The 17,778-nt window shown below is 36.8% G+C and overlaps 1 protein-coding gene across 9 annotated transcripts in view; it reads left to right on the top strand.

Moving 5' to 3' along the window:
- KIF1B (kinesin family member 1B) overlaps positions 1-17,778 on the top strand; it is a 192,930-nt gene that overhangs the window by 125,476 nt on the left and 49,676 nt on the right. For 7 of the 9 annotated variants that reach the window (XM_077151354.1, XM_077151351.1, XM_077151352.1 and 4 more), the window contains 3 exons: positions 13,641-13,819; positions 14,519-14,656; positions 15,853-16,101. In XM_077151354.1, coding sequence (XP_077007469.1) covers positions 13,641-13,819; positions 14,519-14,656; positions 15,853-16,101 — 566 coding nt within the window. The remainder of the gene's footprint in view (positions 1-13,640; positions 13,820-14,518; positions 14,657-15,852; positions 16,102-17,778) is intronic. The other 2 variants (XM_077151355.1, XM_077151356.1) reach the window with 1 other exon arrangement.

The following is a 17,778-nucleotide window of genomic DNA, read 5'->3' as shown; positions in this document are numbered from 1 at the left end:
TGCACCAGTAGGGAGGGGAGAGCTTGAGGGAGGAGGAGCCTCATGGGCACCACCTGCTGGGCAGAAAGGGTAAGTGCAGGCAAGTTAACCCCCTATCTGTCTAGGTCCTTATTATTTATTGTATTTAAAATTTTTTTCTTAATATTCTTTTTTCTTCCCCCCTTTAAAACATAGTCTTTCTATACATTTTTATCAGTAATATAATTGTTCTTTTCATTATTAACAGAAGTTTATGGCTATTTTATATTATTATATTTTTATTCATTATTTTCTATTTTTTATTTCACATATTTTATCATTCCTTTTCATTTATTTATTATTTTTAAATTTTTATTTATTACTGTTATTATTATTTTTTGCATGGGCAGGCTCCAGAATCGATCCCGGGTCTGCGGCATGGCAGGTGAGAACTCTGCCACTGAGCTACCATTGCCCACCCCCTTTTCATTTATTTTTACTATTACTATTATTATTTTTCTCTTAAATTTTCTCTCCCTCTGGTGGGCACGAGCCTGACTTCACTCCTAGTATATCCTAGGGTGTCCCCTTTGGTTCTGGGGCCTACTACTGTTGAGGTATATTTTGTTGTAGCTCTTGTTTTTGTGTTTCATATTTTTATTACATTATTATTTACTTTATTGTCTTTGTTTCTTCTTTCTTTTTTTTTTCTTTTCTTCTTTTTTTGGGGTGTGTGTGTGCATAGGTTGGGAGTCAAGCCTGGTCTCCTGCGTGGTGGTTAGCCATTCTGCCACTGGAGTACTTGTGCACCCCTGCCTGGTTTTAACAGACCCGTAAGTTGAATTGTATTCCCTAAATGAGATCTGGACCATGATTTGGTGGAGAATAACCAACAAGTGCAAAAGGAAACATTCAATAAAAAACAAGTAGATTCAAAACTTCAGAAGAGTAAAGGAAAACAACTTGTAAAATAACCATATCAAGATAATCGAATGCTCTGAGCACAATAGAAAATCACAAAACACATGAAGATCCAAGTAGTAATGGACCAGCCAAATGGCCAAATCAGAATTCCAGAGGGGACACAGAATATGGAACAACTGCTCAAGGATACATGTAACGAAATAAAGGATATCAGGAAGACACTAGAAGAGCATAAAGAAGAATTCAGAAGGTTAAATAGAAAAATGGCAGATCTCACAGAAATGAAAACTTCAGTAGAACAAATTTAAAACATACTGGAGACAAACGATAGCAGATTTGAAGAAGCAGAAGGAAGAATAAGTGAGCTTGAAGATAGAACAATAGAGCTAGGGCACACAAAAAGAACAAATGACAAGAAAGATGGAAAAAATGTAACTAGATCTCATAGAAATTATGGACAACCAGAGGCACACAAATACGGAATCATTGGTGTACGAGAAGGAGAAGAGAAAAGGGTTGGGAAAGTTGAAGATAGAATTAGAGAAAGCTTTCCAACCCTTATAAAAGACATAAGTATGGAAATCAAAGAGGCCCAGCGAACTCTGAATAGAATAAATCCCAACAGGCCTACTTGGAGACACATACTGATCAGACTGTCAGGTACTGAAGAAACAGGAAGTCCTGAAAGCAGTATGAGAGAAACAAACTTCTGCATACAAGGGAAAACACATAAGACTGATTTCAGACTATACAACAGACACCATGGAAGCAAGAAGGCAGTGATATGATATTTTTAAGATCCTGAATGAGAAAGACCTCCGGTCAAGAATTCTTTTTTTTTTTTTAATTTTTTATTAATAAAAAAAAATTGCAAGAAGCACAAACATTCCCAAAACATACACTCAGCAATTCACAATATCATCACATAGTTGCGTATTCATCATCATGATCATTTCCCGCAGATTTGCATCAATTCAGAAAAAGACATAAAAAGACAACAGAAAAAAATAAAACAAAAACAGGAACAAAAGAATTTTACATACCATACCCCTTACCCCTCGCTTTCATTGGTTACTAGCATTTCAAACTAAATTTATTTTAACATTTGTTCCCCCTATTATTTATTTTTATTCCATATATTCTACTCATCTGTTGACAAGGTAGATAAAAGGAGCATCAGACACAAGGTTTTCACAATCACACAGTCACATTGCGAAAGCTATATCATTATACAATTATCATCAAGAAACATGGCTACTGGAATACAGCTCTACATTTTCAGGCAGTTCCCTCCAGCCTCTCCATTACATCTTGAATAACAAGATAATATCTACTTGATGCATAAGAATAACCTCCAGGATAACCTCTCGACTCTGGAATCTCTCAGCCACTGACACTTTTTCTCATTTCTCTCTTCCCCCTTTTGGTCGAGAAGGTTTTCTCAATCCCTTGATGCTAAGTCTCAGCTCATTCTAGGGTTTTTCTCAATCCCTTGATGCCGAGTCTCCGCTCATTCCAAAATCTCTGTCCCACGTTGCCAGGAAGGTCCATACCCCTGGGAGTCATATCCCACGTAGAGAGGGGTAGGGTAGTGAGACTGCTCGTTGTGTTGGCTGGAGAGAGGGGCCACATCTGAGCAACAAAAGAGGCTTTCCAGGCAAGTATTCTTTATCCAGCCAAGTTATCCTTCAAAATTGAGGGAAAGATTAAAATCCTCAAAGACAAAGAAAAATTGAGACAACTAGTCAGCAAGTGACCAGCTGTACAAGAAATACTAAAGGGAGCTGTGTCAGCTGATAAAAAAAAATACAGGAAAGAGAGGTCTGGAGGAGGGCACAGAATTGAAGAATATGAGTAAAGGTAATTTAAAGGAAAAGAGAGAGAGAAGAAAAATGATACATAGATCTGACAAATAAAAACTAAAGGACGAGATGGTAGAGTCAAGAACTGCTTTTACAGTGATTACTTTGAATGTTAATGGACTAAACTCACCAATTATTTTTGATATATAATTATTAATTATGTATCAAAAACATAATCCATCTATATGCTGTCTACAAGAGCTATGTCTTAGACTTAAGGACACAGTTAGATTGAGCTTGAAAGGATGGAAAAAGATTTTCAATGCAAGCTATAACCAAAAGAAAGCAGGAGTAGCTATACTAATATCAGACAAAATAAACTTTAAATGTAAAGAGTCATAAGAGACAAAGAAGGACACTACCTGTTAATAAAAGGGATAATTCACCAGGAAGAAATAGCAATCATAAATGTGTATGTTCCCAATCAAGAATCTCCAAAGTACATGAGACACATGCTGTAAAAATTGATGGGACCTATAGACATTTCAACAGTAATAGTGGGAGACTTCAGTACACCACTCTCCATTATGGATAGAACGACCACACAGAGGGTCAACAAGGAAGTCGAGAACCTAAACAGGGTGGATGAATTAGATCTAATAGACATGTATAGATCATTACATCTCCGAACACCAGTATATACATTTTTCTCTAGCACGTATTCTCCAGGATAGATCATATTCAGGGACACAAACTGAGTCGCTATAAATTTAACAAGATTGAAATTATCTAAAGCATTTTCTCTGATCACAACGGAATAATGTTGGAAATTAATAATCACCAAAGAACAAGAGCTTACACAAATATATGGATGTTAAGCAATACACTCTTAAATGATCAGTGAGTCAAGGAAGAAATTATTAAAGAAATCAATAAATATCTGGTGACGAATGATAATGAGAATACAGCATATCGAAACTTATGGAATGCAGCAAAGGCGATGCTGAGAGGGAAATTTATTGCTCAAAATGCTTATATTAAAAAATAAGAAATGAGCAAAACTTGAGAATTTAACTGCTCACCTGGAGAATTTAGAGAAAGGACAGCAAACTAACTGGAGAACAATGAAACAATAGAAAGAATCAGCAAAACTAAAAGTTGCTTCTGTGAGAAAATAATGAAGTTGATAGTCCCCTAGCTAGATGTAAAAGGAAAAAAAGAGAGAGGACACAAATTCAAAATGGATCAAAGACCTAAATATAAAAGCCAGTTACCACAGATCATGAAGAAATTTTTAATATCATGAGAATATTATGAACAACTATATGCCAACAAACTAGACAACTTAGATGAAATAGATAAATTCCTAGAAGTACATGAATTACCTATACTGACTCATGAAGAAATAGAAGATCTCAACAAGCCAATTATAAGTAAAGAGATCCAGTTGGGTCATCAAAAATCTTTGCATAAATAAAAGCCCAGGAACAGAGGCTTCACAGGAAAATTTTATCAAACATTTCAAAAAGAAGTAATGCCAATCCTACTCAAACTCTTCCAAGAATTTGAAGAAAAAAGAAAGCTACCTAACTCATTTTATGAGGCTAACATCACTCTAATACCAAAATTGAATAAAGACAATGCAAGAAAACTATAGACCAGTTTCTCTAATGAACATGGATGCAAAAATTCTTAACAAAATACTAGCAAATTGTATCCAATGCCACATGAATCAAATGGGATTCATACCAGGAATTCAAGGGTGATTCAACATAATAAAATCAATCAATGTAATGCAGCACATTGACAGATCATAAGGGAAAAAAATCACACGATCATATCGAGGTTTAAAAAGCATTCGACAAAATCCATCATCCTTTCCTGATAAAAACACTTCAAAAATTAGCAATCCAAGGAGACTTTCTCAATCTATAGGGCATAAATGAAAAGCCGTAGCCAGCATCATAGATAATGGTGAGAAATTGAAAGCATTCGTCTTGAGTTTGGGGACAAGCAAGGATGCCTATTCTCACTACTACTATTCAACATTGTATTAGAAGTACTAGCTGGAGCAGTTAGATGGGAGAAGGAAATAAAAGACATCCAAATAGGAAAGGAAGAAGTAAAACTTTAATTATTTGCAGATGACATGATCCTCTACTTAGGAAAACCTGAGAAATCCACAGCAAAACTGCTTGAGCTAATAAACAAATTCAGCAAAGCAGTAGGATACAAGACTAATGTATAGGAATCAGTAATGTTTCTATATACAAGCAATGACCTAACTGAAGTGACAACTAAGGAAAAAATTCCATTCAGAATAGTGACCAGAAGAATTCGGCATCTAGGAATAAATCTAACCAGGGATGTCAAGAACTTCTACACAGAAAATTATAAAAAATTGCTAAAAGAAATTAAAAATGACTTAAATAGATGGAAAGATATTCTAGGCTCATGGATAGGAAAGTTGAATATTGTCAAGATGTTACTTCTACCCAAACTGATCTATAGATTCAGCGCAATACCAATCAAAATCCCAATAACCTACTTTGAAGATTTGGAAAAGCTGGTTATCAAATTTATATGGAAGAGAAAGAGACCCCAAATAGCCAGAGATATCCTGAAAAAGAAGAGCAAACTGGGAGGTCTGTCACTTCCTGACCTTAAAGCTTACTATAAAGCCACAGTGGTCAAAACAGCATGGTACTGGCACAAAGACAGAAGAACTGACCAGTGGAATAGAATCGAGAATGCAGAGATTACCAAATTTATGGACATTTGATTTTTGACACCCCAGATCCACTGAATTGGGACAGAATAGTCTTTTCAGTAAATGGGCATGGAAGAACTGGATTTCAATAGTCAAATGAATGAAAGAGGGCCCCAGCTTACACCCTATACATAAATTAATTCAAAATGGATCAAAGACGTAAATGTAAGCGCCAGTACCATAGAACTTCTAGAAAAAAATGTAGGGAAATATCTTCAAGATGTAGTAATAGGAGATAGCTTCTGTTTCCTAAAACACAAATTGAGAAAGAAAAAAAAACTGGATAAATGGGAACTCCTTAAGATCAGGAGCTTCTGTGCCTCAAAGGAGTTTGTTAAAAAAGGTGAAGAGGCAGCCAAGTCAATGGGAGAAAATATTTGGAAGCCACATATTGAATAAAGGCTTGACATCTTATGTATATAAAGAAATTATACAGCTCAACAGCAAAAGAACAAACAACTCAGTTATAAAATGGGCAGAGGAAATGAATAGGCACTTTTCTGAAGTGCAAATACAGATGGCTAAAAAGCACATTAAGAGCTGCTCATCTTCATTGGCTATAAGGGAAATGCAAATTAAGATGACAATGAGATATCACCTCACACCTATAAGAATGGCTGCTATTAAACAAACAGGAAACTACAAATGTTGGAGAGGATGCAGAGAAATTGAAACACTTACTCACTGTTGGTGGGAGTGTAAATAGTTCAGCTGCTGTGGAAGTCAGTTTGGCAATTCCTCAAAAAACTAAATATTGAGTTGCCCTATGCCCTAAATATTGAGTATCCCAGCAATACCAATACTCGTTATATACCCAGAAGTGTTGAGGACAGTGACATGAACAGACATTTTCACACCCATGTTCATAGTGGCACTACTCACAGTTGCCAAGAGATGGAAATAATCCAGGTGCCCATCAACAGATGTGTGGATAAACAAAATATGGTATATACATGCACTGGAGTATTATGCAGCATTTAGACAGAATGATGTCCTGAAACATATGACAATGTGGATGTACCTCGAGGACATAATGCTGAGTGAAATAAATCAGACACAAAAGGACAGATACTGTCTGATTCTGTTATTATGACTGATAAAACTGCCAGTGTTTTGGAGCAACCAGAAACAAAAATCTGAGATGAGGGCATGATACCCCATGACAGCCTCTGGGACCTGTTCTGTAGCTGTTGAAGTGTGCTTTCAAAATTATTGTTTTTTTTCTTTCTTTTCTTTTGTATATATATATGTTACATTTTACCAAAAAAAAAAAGTATAGGGTATTGGGGAGAAATCAAAGACATGATGTAGGCAAAGCACTTACCATATGTAAACAGTTTTGAGGGTAGATGTTATCATCTGACTTTAAAGTGGAAAAAAGACTAGAGATGTATTCTTGCGCCCACCTTTGATTTCCTGTATCCAAATTCTACAAAAGTATTCATTCAGTCAAGCAAAATATATTTATTGAGATTTTAGCCTGAAAAAAAACTCTTATCTAGGAAAACAAGGTCTGTTAGTACTTTGGTTTGAAATTAGGATTATTCCACATAATTAATATGCAAGTGGCCATTTTGTTCAGTTAGTCACAAACTTTTTTCTTTTTTTTAATTAATTAACGGAAAAAAGAAATTAACGCAACATTTAGAAATCATACCATTCTACATATGCAATCAGTAATTCTTTTTTTCATAGAAGACCAGTTTTTTTTATTAATTAAAAGAAATAAACTAACACAACATTTAGAAATCATTCCATTCTACATATGCAATCAGTAATTCTTAATATCATCACATAGATGTATGATCATCATTTCTTAGTACATATGCATCGATTTAGAAAAAGAAATAACAAGACAACAGAAAAAGAAATAAAATGATAATATAGAGAAAAAATGAAAATAAAAATAAAAAATACAAAAATATATAAGAAAAAAAATTAAAAAAAAACTATAGCTCAGATGCAGCTTCATTCAGTGTTTTAACATAATTACATTACAATTAGGTAGTATTGTGCTGTCCATTTTTTTTTTTTTTTTAGAAATCATACCATTCTACATATGCAATCAGTAATTCTTAACATCATCACATAGATGCATGATCATCGTTTCTTGGTACATTTGCATCGGTTTAGAAGAACTAGCAACACAACAGAAAAAGATATAGAATGTTAATATAGAGAAAAAAAATAAAAGTAATAATAGTTAAAAAAAAAAACACCTGTAGCTCAGATGCAACTTCATTCAGTGTTTTAACATGATTACTTTACAATTAGATATTATTGTGCTGTCCATTTTTGAGTTTTTGTATCTAGTCCTGTTGCACAGTCTGTATCCCTTCAGCTCCAATTACCCATTATCTTACCCTGTTTCTAACTCCTGCTGGTCTCTGTTACCAATGACATATTCCAAGTTTATTCTCGAATGTCGGTTCACATCAGTGGTACCATACAGTATTTGTCCTTTAGTTTTTGGCTAGACTCACTCAGCATAATGTTCTCTAGGTCCATCCATGTTATTACATGCTTCATAAGTTTATTCTGTCTTAAAGCTGCATAATATTCCATTGTATGTATATACCACAGTTTGTTTAGCCACTCATCTGTTGATGGACATTTTGGCTGTTTCCATCTCTTTGCAATTGTAAATAATGCTGCTATAAACATTGGTGTGCAAATGTCCGTTTGTGTCTTTGCCCTTAAGTCCTTTGAGTAGATACCCAGCAATGGTATTGCTGGATCGTATGGCAATTCTATATTCAGCTTTTTGAGGAACTGCCAAACTGCCTTCCACAGTGGTTGCACCATTTGACATTCCCACCAACAGTGGATAAGTGTGCCTCTTTCACCGCATCCTCTCCAGCACTTGTCATTTTCTGTTTTGTTGATAATGGCCATTCTGGTGGGTGTGAGATGATATCTCATTGTGGTTTTGATTTGCATTTCTCTAATGGCCAGGGACATCAAGCATGTCTTCATGTGCCTTTTGGCCATTTGTATTTCCTCTTCTGATAGGTGTCTGTTCAAGTCTTTTTCCCATTTTGTAATTGGGTTGGTTGCCTTTTTGTTGTTGTTGAGTTGAACAATCTCTATAAATTCTGGATACTAGACCTTTATCTGATATGTCATTTCCAAATATTGTCTCCCATTGTGTAGGCTGTCTTTCTACTTTCTTGATGAAGTTTTTTGATGCACAAAAGTATTTAATTTTGAGGAGCTCCCATTTATTTATTTCCTTCTTCAGTGCTCTTGCTTTAGGTTTAAGGTCCATAAAACCGCCTCCAATTGTAAGTTTCATAAGATATCTCCCTACATTTTCCTCTAACTGTTTTATGGTCTTAGACCTAATGTTTAGATCTTTGATCCATTTTGAGTTAACTTTTGTATAGGGTGTGAGATACAGGTCTTCTTTCATTCTTTTGCATATGGATATCCAGTTCTCTAGGCACCAATTATTGAAGAGACTGTTCTGTCCCAGGTGAGTTGGCTTGACTGCCTTATCAAAGATCAAATGTCCATAGATGAGAGGGTCTATATCTGAGCACTCTATTCAATTCCATTGGTCGATATATCTATCTTTATGCCAGTACCATGCTGTTTTGACCACTGTGGCTTCATAATATGCCTTAAAGTCAGGCAGCGCGAGACCTCCAGCTTCGTTTTTTTTCCTCAAGATGTTTTTAGCAATTCGGGGCACCCTGCCCTTCCAGATAAATTTGGTTATTGATTTTTCTATTTCTGAAAAATAAGTTGTTGGGATTTTGATTGGTATTGCATTGAATCTGTAAATCAATTTAGGTAGGATTGACATCTTAACTATATTTAGTCTTCCAATCCATGAACACGGTATGCCCTTCCATCTATTTAGGTCTTCTGTGATTTCTTTTAGCAGTTTTTTGTAGTTTTCTTTATATAGGTTTTTTGTCTCTTTAGTTAAATTTATTCCTAGGTATTTTATTCTTTTAGTTGCAATTGTAAATGGGATTCGTTTCTTGATTTCCCCCTCAGCTTGTTCATTACTAATGTATAGAAACACTACAGATATTTGAATGTTGATCTTGTAACCTGCTACTTTGCTGTACTCATTTATTAGCTCTAGTAGTTTTGTTGTGGATTTTTCCGGGTTTTCGACGTATAGTATCATATCGTCTGCAAACAGTGATAGTTTTACTTTTTCCTTTCCAATTTTGATGCCTTGTATTTCTTTTTCTTGTCTAATTGCTCTGGCTAGAACCTCCAACACAATGTTGAATAAAAGTGGTGATAGTGGACATCCTTGTCTTGTTCCTGATCTTAGGGGGAAAGTTTTCAATTTTTCCCCATTGAGGATGATATTAGCTGTGGGTTTTTCATATATTCCCTCTATCATTTTAAGGAAGTTCCCTTGTATTCCTATCTTTTGAAGTGTTTTCAACAGGAAAGGATGTTGAATCTTGTCAAATGCCTTCTCTGCATCAATTGAGATGATCATGTGATTTTTCTGTTTTGATTTGTTGATATGGTGTATTACATTAATTGATTTTCTTATGTTGAACCATCCTTGCATACCTGGGATGAATCCTACTTGGTCATGATGTATAATTCTTTTAATGTGTTGTTGGATACGATTTGCTAGAATTTTATTGAGGATTTTTGCATCTATATTCATTAGAGAGATTGGTCTGTAGTTTTCTTTTCTTGTAATATCTTTGCCTGGTTTTGGTATGAGGGTGATGTTGGCTTCATAGAATGAATTAGGTAGTTTTCCCTCCGCTTCGATTTTTTTGAAGAGTTTGAGGAGAGTTGGTACTAATTCTTTCTGGAATGTTTGATAGAATTCACATGTGAAGCCGTCTGGTCCTGGACTTTTCTTTTTAGGAAGCTTTTGAATGACTAATTCGATTTCTTTACTTGTGATTGGTTTGTTGAGGTCATCTATTTCTTCTTGAGTCAAAGTTGGTTGTTCATGTATTTCCAGGAACCCGTCCATTTCATCTAAATTGTTGTATTTATTAGCGTAAAGTTGTTCATAGTATCCTGTTATTACCTCCTTTATTTCTGTGAGGTCAGTAATTATGTCTCCTCTTCCATTTCTGATCTTATTTATTTGCATCCTCTCTCTTCTTCTTTTTGTCAATCTTGCTAAGGGCCCATCAATCTTATTGATTTTCTCATAGAACCAACTTCTGGTCTTACTGATTTTCTCTATTGTTTTCATGTTTTCAATTTCATTTATTTCTGCTCTAATCTTTCTTATTTCTTTCCTTTTGCTTGCTTTGGGATTAGTTTGCTGTTCTTTCTCCAGTTCTTCCAAGTGGACAGTTAATTCCTGCATTTTTGCCTTTTCTTCTTTTCTGATATAGGCATTTAGGGCAATAAATTTCCCTCTTAGCACTGCCTTTGCTGCGTCCCATAAGTTTTGATATGTTGTGTTTTCATTTTCATTCTCCTCGAGGTATTTACTAATTTCTCTTGCAATTTCTTCTTTGACCCACTGGTTGTTTAAGAGTGTGTTGTTGAGCCTCCACGTATTTGTGAATTTTCTGGCACTCCACCTATTATTGATTTCCAACTTCATTCCTTTATGATCTGAGAAAGTGTTGTGTATGATTTAAATCTTTTTAAATTTGTTAAGACTTGCTTTGTGACCCAGCATATGGTCTATCTTTGAGAATGATCCATGAGCACTTGAGAAAAAGGTGTATCCTGCTGTTGTGGGATGTAATGTCCTATAAATGTCTGTTAAGTCTAGCTCATTTATAGTAATATTCAGATTCTGTATTTCTTTATTGATCCTCTGTCTAGATGTTCTGTCCATTGATGAGAGTGGTGAATTGAAGTCTCCAACTATTATGGTATATGTGTCTATTTCCCTTTTCAGTGTTTGCAGTGTATTCCTCACGTATTTTGGGGCATTCTGGTTCGGTGCGTAAATATTTATGATTGTTATGTCTTCTTGTTTAATTGTTCCTTTTATTAGTAGATAGTGTCCTTCTTTGTCTCTTTTAACTGTTTTACATTTGAAGTCTAATTTGTTGGATATTAGTATAGCCACTCCTGCTCTTTTCTGGTTGTTATTTGCATGAAATATCTTTTCCCAACCTTTCACTTTCAACCTATGTTTATCTTTGGGTCTAAGATGTGTTTCCTGTAGACAGCATATAGAAGGATCCTGTTTTTTAATCCATTCTGCCAGTCTATGTCTTTTGATTGGGGAATTCAGTCCATTAACATTTAGTGTTATTACTGTTTGGATAATATTTTCCTCTACCATTTTGCCTTTTGTATTATATATATCATATCTGACTTTCCTTCTTTCTACACTCTTCTCCATACCTCTCTCTTCTGTCTTTTCGTATCTGACTCTAGTGCTCCCTTTAGTATTTCTTGCAGAGCTGGTCTCTTGGTCACAAATTCTCTCAGTGACTTTTTGTCTATAAATGTTTTAATTTCTCCCTCATTTTTGAAGGACAATTTTGCTGGATATAGGAGTCTTGGTTGGCAGTTTTTCTCTTTTAGTAATTTAAATATATCATCCCACTGTCTTCTAGCTTCTATGGTTTCTGCTGAGAAATCTACACATAGTCTTATTGGGTTTCCCTTGTATGTGATGGATTGTTTTTCTCTTGCTGCTTTCAAGATCCTCTCTTTCTCTTTGACCTCTGACATTCTAACTAGTAAGTGTCTTGGAGAACGCCTATTTGGGTCTATTCTCTTTGGGGTGTGCTGCACCTCTTGGATCTGTAATTTTAGGTCTTTCGTAAGATTTGGGAAATTTTTAGTGATAATTTCTTCCATTAGTTTTTCTCCTCCTTTTCCCTTCTCTTCTCCTTCTGGGACACCCACAACACGTATATTTGTGCGGTTCATATTGTCCTTGAGTTCCCTGATAACCTGTTCAAATTTTTCCATTCTTTTTCCGATAGTTTCTGTTTCTTTTTGGAATTCGGATGTTCCATCCTCCAAATCACTAATTCTATCTTCTGTCTCTTTAAATCTATCATTGTAGGTATCCATTGTTTTTTCCATCTTTTCTACTTTATCCTTCACTTCCATAAGTTCTGTGATTTGTTTTTTCAGTTTTCTATTTCTTCTTTTTGTTCAGCCCATGTCTTCTTCATGTTCTCCCTGAATTTATTGATTGCGTTTTTGAAGAGGTTTTCCATTTCTGTTCGTATATTAAGCATTAGTTGTTTCAGCTCCTGTATCTCATTTGAACTATTGGTTTGTTCCTTTGACTGGGCCATATTTTCAATTTTTTGAGCGTGATCCATTATCTTCTGCTGGCGTCTGGGTATTTAGTCAGATTTCCCTGGGTGTTGGACCCAGTAGGTTGAAAGATTTTTCTGTGAAATCTCTAGGTTCTGTTTTTTTTATCCTGCCCAGTAGGTGGCGCTCGTGGCACACGTTTGTCTGCGGGTCCCACCAGTAAAAGGTGCTGTGGGTCCTTTAACTTTGGAAAACTCTTGACGTGGGGGGGTTCGCCAGCCGAAGCGGCTTGGAAGAGTGCCAGCTGGCCTGGGGGTCCGAACGCGGAGAGGGTCGCTGGCCGCCGCAGCTCGTGTGAGCGCCCGTCCGAATTTCCTAGTCGGCCCGGGGTGCCAAGCGTGGCGGGAGGGCACCAGCTGCCACGGCCTGGGAGCGTGCACCGTTCCCAGCCGGACCGGGGAGTCACGTGTTTGGAAGGGACCCCCCCCGGTCACCGTTCTCCGCGGCCTGGGGATTTCCGATCCAATTCTCTCAGTTGGTCCGGGGGGCCATGCCTGGTGGGGGCGCCAGCCGCCGTGGCTTGAGGGGACCGCCTGCCCAATTCTGCCAGCTGGCCCAGGAAGGAGGAAGGGAGGGACTCCGGCCGCTTGCCGCCCCACCCGGGAAACCCCGCGCCCCTTGGCAATCGCATCGGAGCGGGTTCTCTCAGCCAGTTAGCCGTTCCAGGATGGGATACGCTGTCTTTTTGATCTCTGTTGTGGCTCCGGGAGCTGTTCTGTATCGTTTCTACTCCCCTAGTAGCTGTTCTGGAGGAGGAACTAAGATCCGCGCGTCTTACTAAGCCGCCATCTTCTCCGGAAGTCCCCAGTCACAAACTTTTTGTTGACCACATACTACATGTTTAACCTTCTCCCCATTGGACATGATTATATAACCTTGTCTGAGGTTTCATTGCCAAAAACAAACATACCATTTGTTGATCGTTATTTTTTTCCATTTAGGTACAGTTTCAGTTTGTCCTGCTGACGGACACGCTATACTCCCCTTTGCCTCCTGAATTACTTCCCACTGAGATGGAAAAAACTCATGAAGATAGACCTTTTCCTCGTACGGTGGTAGCAGTAGAGGTCCAGGATCTGAAGAATGGGACGACACATTATTGGTCCCTGGAGAAACTCAAGTATGAAAACATTATTCATGCTTATTAATAGCCATTTGTTTTAGGGAATACCAATGAATTGTTCAGATGGGCTCCCTCAAACTCTCTGTGCTCTGAGGACACACTTCTGCTTTCTTTCCTGCTTTCTCAAATTCCTGTTGCTGGCTGATGATATTATATATTTTCTTACATATTTTAAGCACATTAACCCAACTCCTCAAACACCTTTGTTTTCAACTTTAGATGTAAAGATTTAAATTTCCCCTCTCTAGACCCTCTTTTAAATTTAAATGTTCCAGTTTCATGATATCCATTTCTATCTTGGACCTAGTAATAATTCATCTTTTTTGCCCAGGATCTCATGATGACCAATATTAAACAGGAAAACTAGGATCTAGCTTCCTTTACATTTAGTATGATGGGCTATTTCCCACCATTTCAGTATATCTGATATGTCATACATCATTGAATTGCATTTCTCCTATGACAGTTTATTTGAGTAGAGTTTAAGTGACCCTTCTTAACTTTTGGTGGTTTGTCTTTAGACTCAGATATTTGGAATAACAAGTGTTTTGGTCTCTGTCCTTTTGGCCTTTTTACTTTTTTTAAATAACATTAAATAGAGCAGTTTTTAAAAACCTTCGTGAAAAAAATGCTTCCAAAGCAAAATATTAATGCAGTCTCATGATAATAACCCAGCACTTTATGTTTATTAAACAGGCAGAGGCTGGATTTGATGCGAGAAATGTATGACAGGGCAGGTGAGATGGCTTCCAGTGCTCAAGATGAGAGCGAAACCACCATGACTGGCAGTGATCCATTTTATGATCGGTTTCATTGGTTCAAACTTGTAGGAAGGTATGTGAGGATGTTTTTGATGTCTTCTTTTTAAAGTAATGAATGGTTTTATTTTAATTGTTTAAAACCTCAGCAGGCATGATAGAAAGATGAAAGAAAAAAGTTTTTAAAAAGCTCCATCTATAATCTTAACCACTCATACACAACCACTGTATCTTTTGGTATATTTCACTTTGGTTTTATTCAATGTGCATATTTGTTTGGAGTCTCAAACTTTCAACCAAAGTATTTAACACTCTTCTCTGTCTCTGAAGTCATTCATAAAATGGCTTACAATTGAATAAGATAGATTTTAAAGAAAAAGAATAGCTGAGTCTCTATGAAATCACAGTATGATTTATCAGACTGCAATATCTCCATGATATGATTTGTCCTCACCTTTAGTAAGCAATTCATCTTACTTAGTCTTTGCCAAGGACAAATTAATTGCACACCTGGAATTGTGTGCCAAAAGAGGCCAAGGCCTCAAGGTCTGCTTGAGCCTCTTTTGTGTACAAGTTATTTTCAGCATTTAATGAAAACAAATAATACCTCTTTTACAGTTATAAAAGCAGGGAAAAGTATTCAAAGTTTTAAGCTCAGTAATTTCAAAATTTGGATTGTTTTTCATTGCAAAACCCCTCTGTATTTAAAGAAACTGGGTAGAAAAAAAGAGCTGAAAGTCACAGTATTTTCTAGAAATGAAGTAAGTCTTTTCTCCTCCTCTCTAATAGTAATTTTTAAAGAGATGGGTTGGCGAAACATGTTTTAACCAAACAAGGGATATGCTTGCTTTGGCATATCATTTCATCTATTTTGTTTCCTGTTCTGAGATGATTTGACGATTTGGATAAAGATTTAAAAGCCTTATTATTTCACTTTGAAGTTGAGTGACTCCTTTAAGGCCTAGAGGCTGATCTTTTCTGTGAACTAGAGAGTGTAAATGTTTCACAGTACAGTATTTACCTGGAATATTCTACTCATGTGTTTCTTTTGCTGTTCTTATTCTAAGGACCTTGTTAAACTTTATCAACCTACCCTTGTTTCCTTTAACCTGATCCAGATGATTTATGCTTATTTTATCCTTTGCTTTTCCAGTTGCTTTTATTGTGTTGATTCTCCAGTGGGTTCTGTATCGTTGGCACCCATAGCCTCCTGTTTAACCAACTATTCCTCTCTCCCTGACTGTGTTAATCGTCGTGTTACCTGGTGTCTAGCTCCCCCATTTTCCACGGCTGTGTGAATGAGCGCCTTGCTGACCGCACACCCTCCCCCACTTTTTCCACGGCCGATTCCGACATCACTGAGCTGGCTGACGAGCAGCAAGATGAGATGGAGGATTTTGATGATGAGGCATTCGTGGATGACACCGGCTCTGACGCAGGGACGGAGGAGGGATCAGATCTCTTCAGTGACGGGCATGACCCGTTTTACGACCGATCCCCTTGGTTCATTTTAGTGGGAAGGTTGGTGAGGTTATTGTGAGAAAGGCAAAAAGGGACCAGCTCTTGCTGTAAAGGCCTTTTTGTTCAATTTTGGGTAATCTTGCCCTAGGCAATTCATTTAATGATCACTCAGACCAGTATCCCAGGGCTTTAAGCTCTTTATAAATGCTGCTCTGGCTAGAGAGAGAGCTTAGGCCTTGTTTGTGAGGTTCTCAGCCTATTTGGGACATCATGCAGCAATGTATGAAAATTCTACATGAAGGATCCCTTGTCTTAAATTGCCCAATAATTTTGTTCTGAAGGAAGACTCCCCAAGGGAGAAAGTAATTCAGACTGAGCCTCAGGTAAAGGGTTCGAAGAATGGTATTGGGGCCTAGGTGTTTCTTCTTTAAAGGAATGTGAGTAAGGAAGCATACAGGATAACATGAGAAAGAGAGCAGAGGAAGTCCGAGTTTGACGTAAAGGACTCATGGCACTAGCAGGAATCAAGAGGACAAAAGTAGAGTCAGGAATAATGTTAGGATTATTTTTTGTTTTGTCTATCAAATCCTAAAAAGCATCGAGAGAATCAGTTTCCCTTTTGGCTTAGATTGATTCCTTTCTTTGACCAATTTCACTGAGCCTATCTGTAGGTCTTTGGCTTCTGCCAAAATTTTATCTATAGGCTTTATAAAGTTGAATCTCAAAGAAAATTACCTGTTGACACCATCAACAATGGATATTTGTTCAGCGCTGTATGAAACTGCTTTGTGTTAAGTTTAGTTCACCAAACTGAGCCATTATTTCTGCCTCTCAGTTTGTGCATCATCTGTCACTGATACAGAACTCTCCATGCACATTTTCCTAATACAGACATCTTTGTCTTCATCCAGTCTTTATGCTGAGGTAATTTTAATTACAAGTGCCACAATGCAGCACTCACTGGATTAACCAAAAAGCCTATCCAGGTTTTAAGGTATCAGATTTAATTTTAATGATGCATTAGAATCACGTATAATTGAACTCTTAATATAAGGAAATTGTGACAGTGTTAAATGGACAAGCACCAGTCATCTAAAAATAAAAGTGCAGCAAGCCTCCCGACCTGGTAGGGATTTAAGTTTCTAAAACTTAGCTCATAGCACAGTGTTGGTCACCTGCAAGGAACTTAATAAATAATATAGAAGATCACCACTATCTTGGAAAGTGGAAATGAAAACCTCAATTATGACTATGAGTTATAATACTAGATAATCTCTGGATTTTATAATGCCAAAGACCATTTAGAATTCAGTTTTTCCATGAATAAATATAAAGGAATTATGTAGCCGTGAATATCAGTTCCAACTGGTGTATCGCCAGAAAGAATCTTAAAATTTAAGAGATTTTGATTTTATTTTAATATTATAAAGAAAGGTAGTTCTGTTTAGAAATAATGGGGCAATAATACCTTTTTATTTTATGGCTGCCAGGTACTCCAGCATATGTACATCCTAGTCTGAGAGGGTCAGAAATCAGAACCAAATTTCTGGCCGTAAACTGTTTTGTCGTGGTACTAGTCAAACAGCTTCTACAGCTGCTGACTTGTGCTCTGTACCACTGCACATTGAAAGGACACTGACTTCATTGTCATGTCTGTCACTGACTTAGGACCAGTGACTTTAACTTGACCATATTATGTTATCAAGTGTAAAATGAACAGTTAAGTAGGAAGAAAAA

The sequence above is a fragment of the Tamandua tetradactyla genome, chromosome 2, assembly GCF_023851605.1.
Source record: "Tamandua tetradactyla isolate mTamTet1 chromosome 2, mTamTet1.pri, whole genome shotgun sequence".
Taxonomy (NCBI): Eukaryota; Metazoa; Chordata; class Mammalia; order Pilosa; family Myrmecophagidae; genus Tamandua; species Tamandua tetradactyla.
The sequence above is the reverse complement of the archived record's forward strand: the minus strand, read 5'-3'. Positions and strand labels throughout refer to the sequence as shown.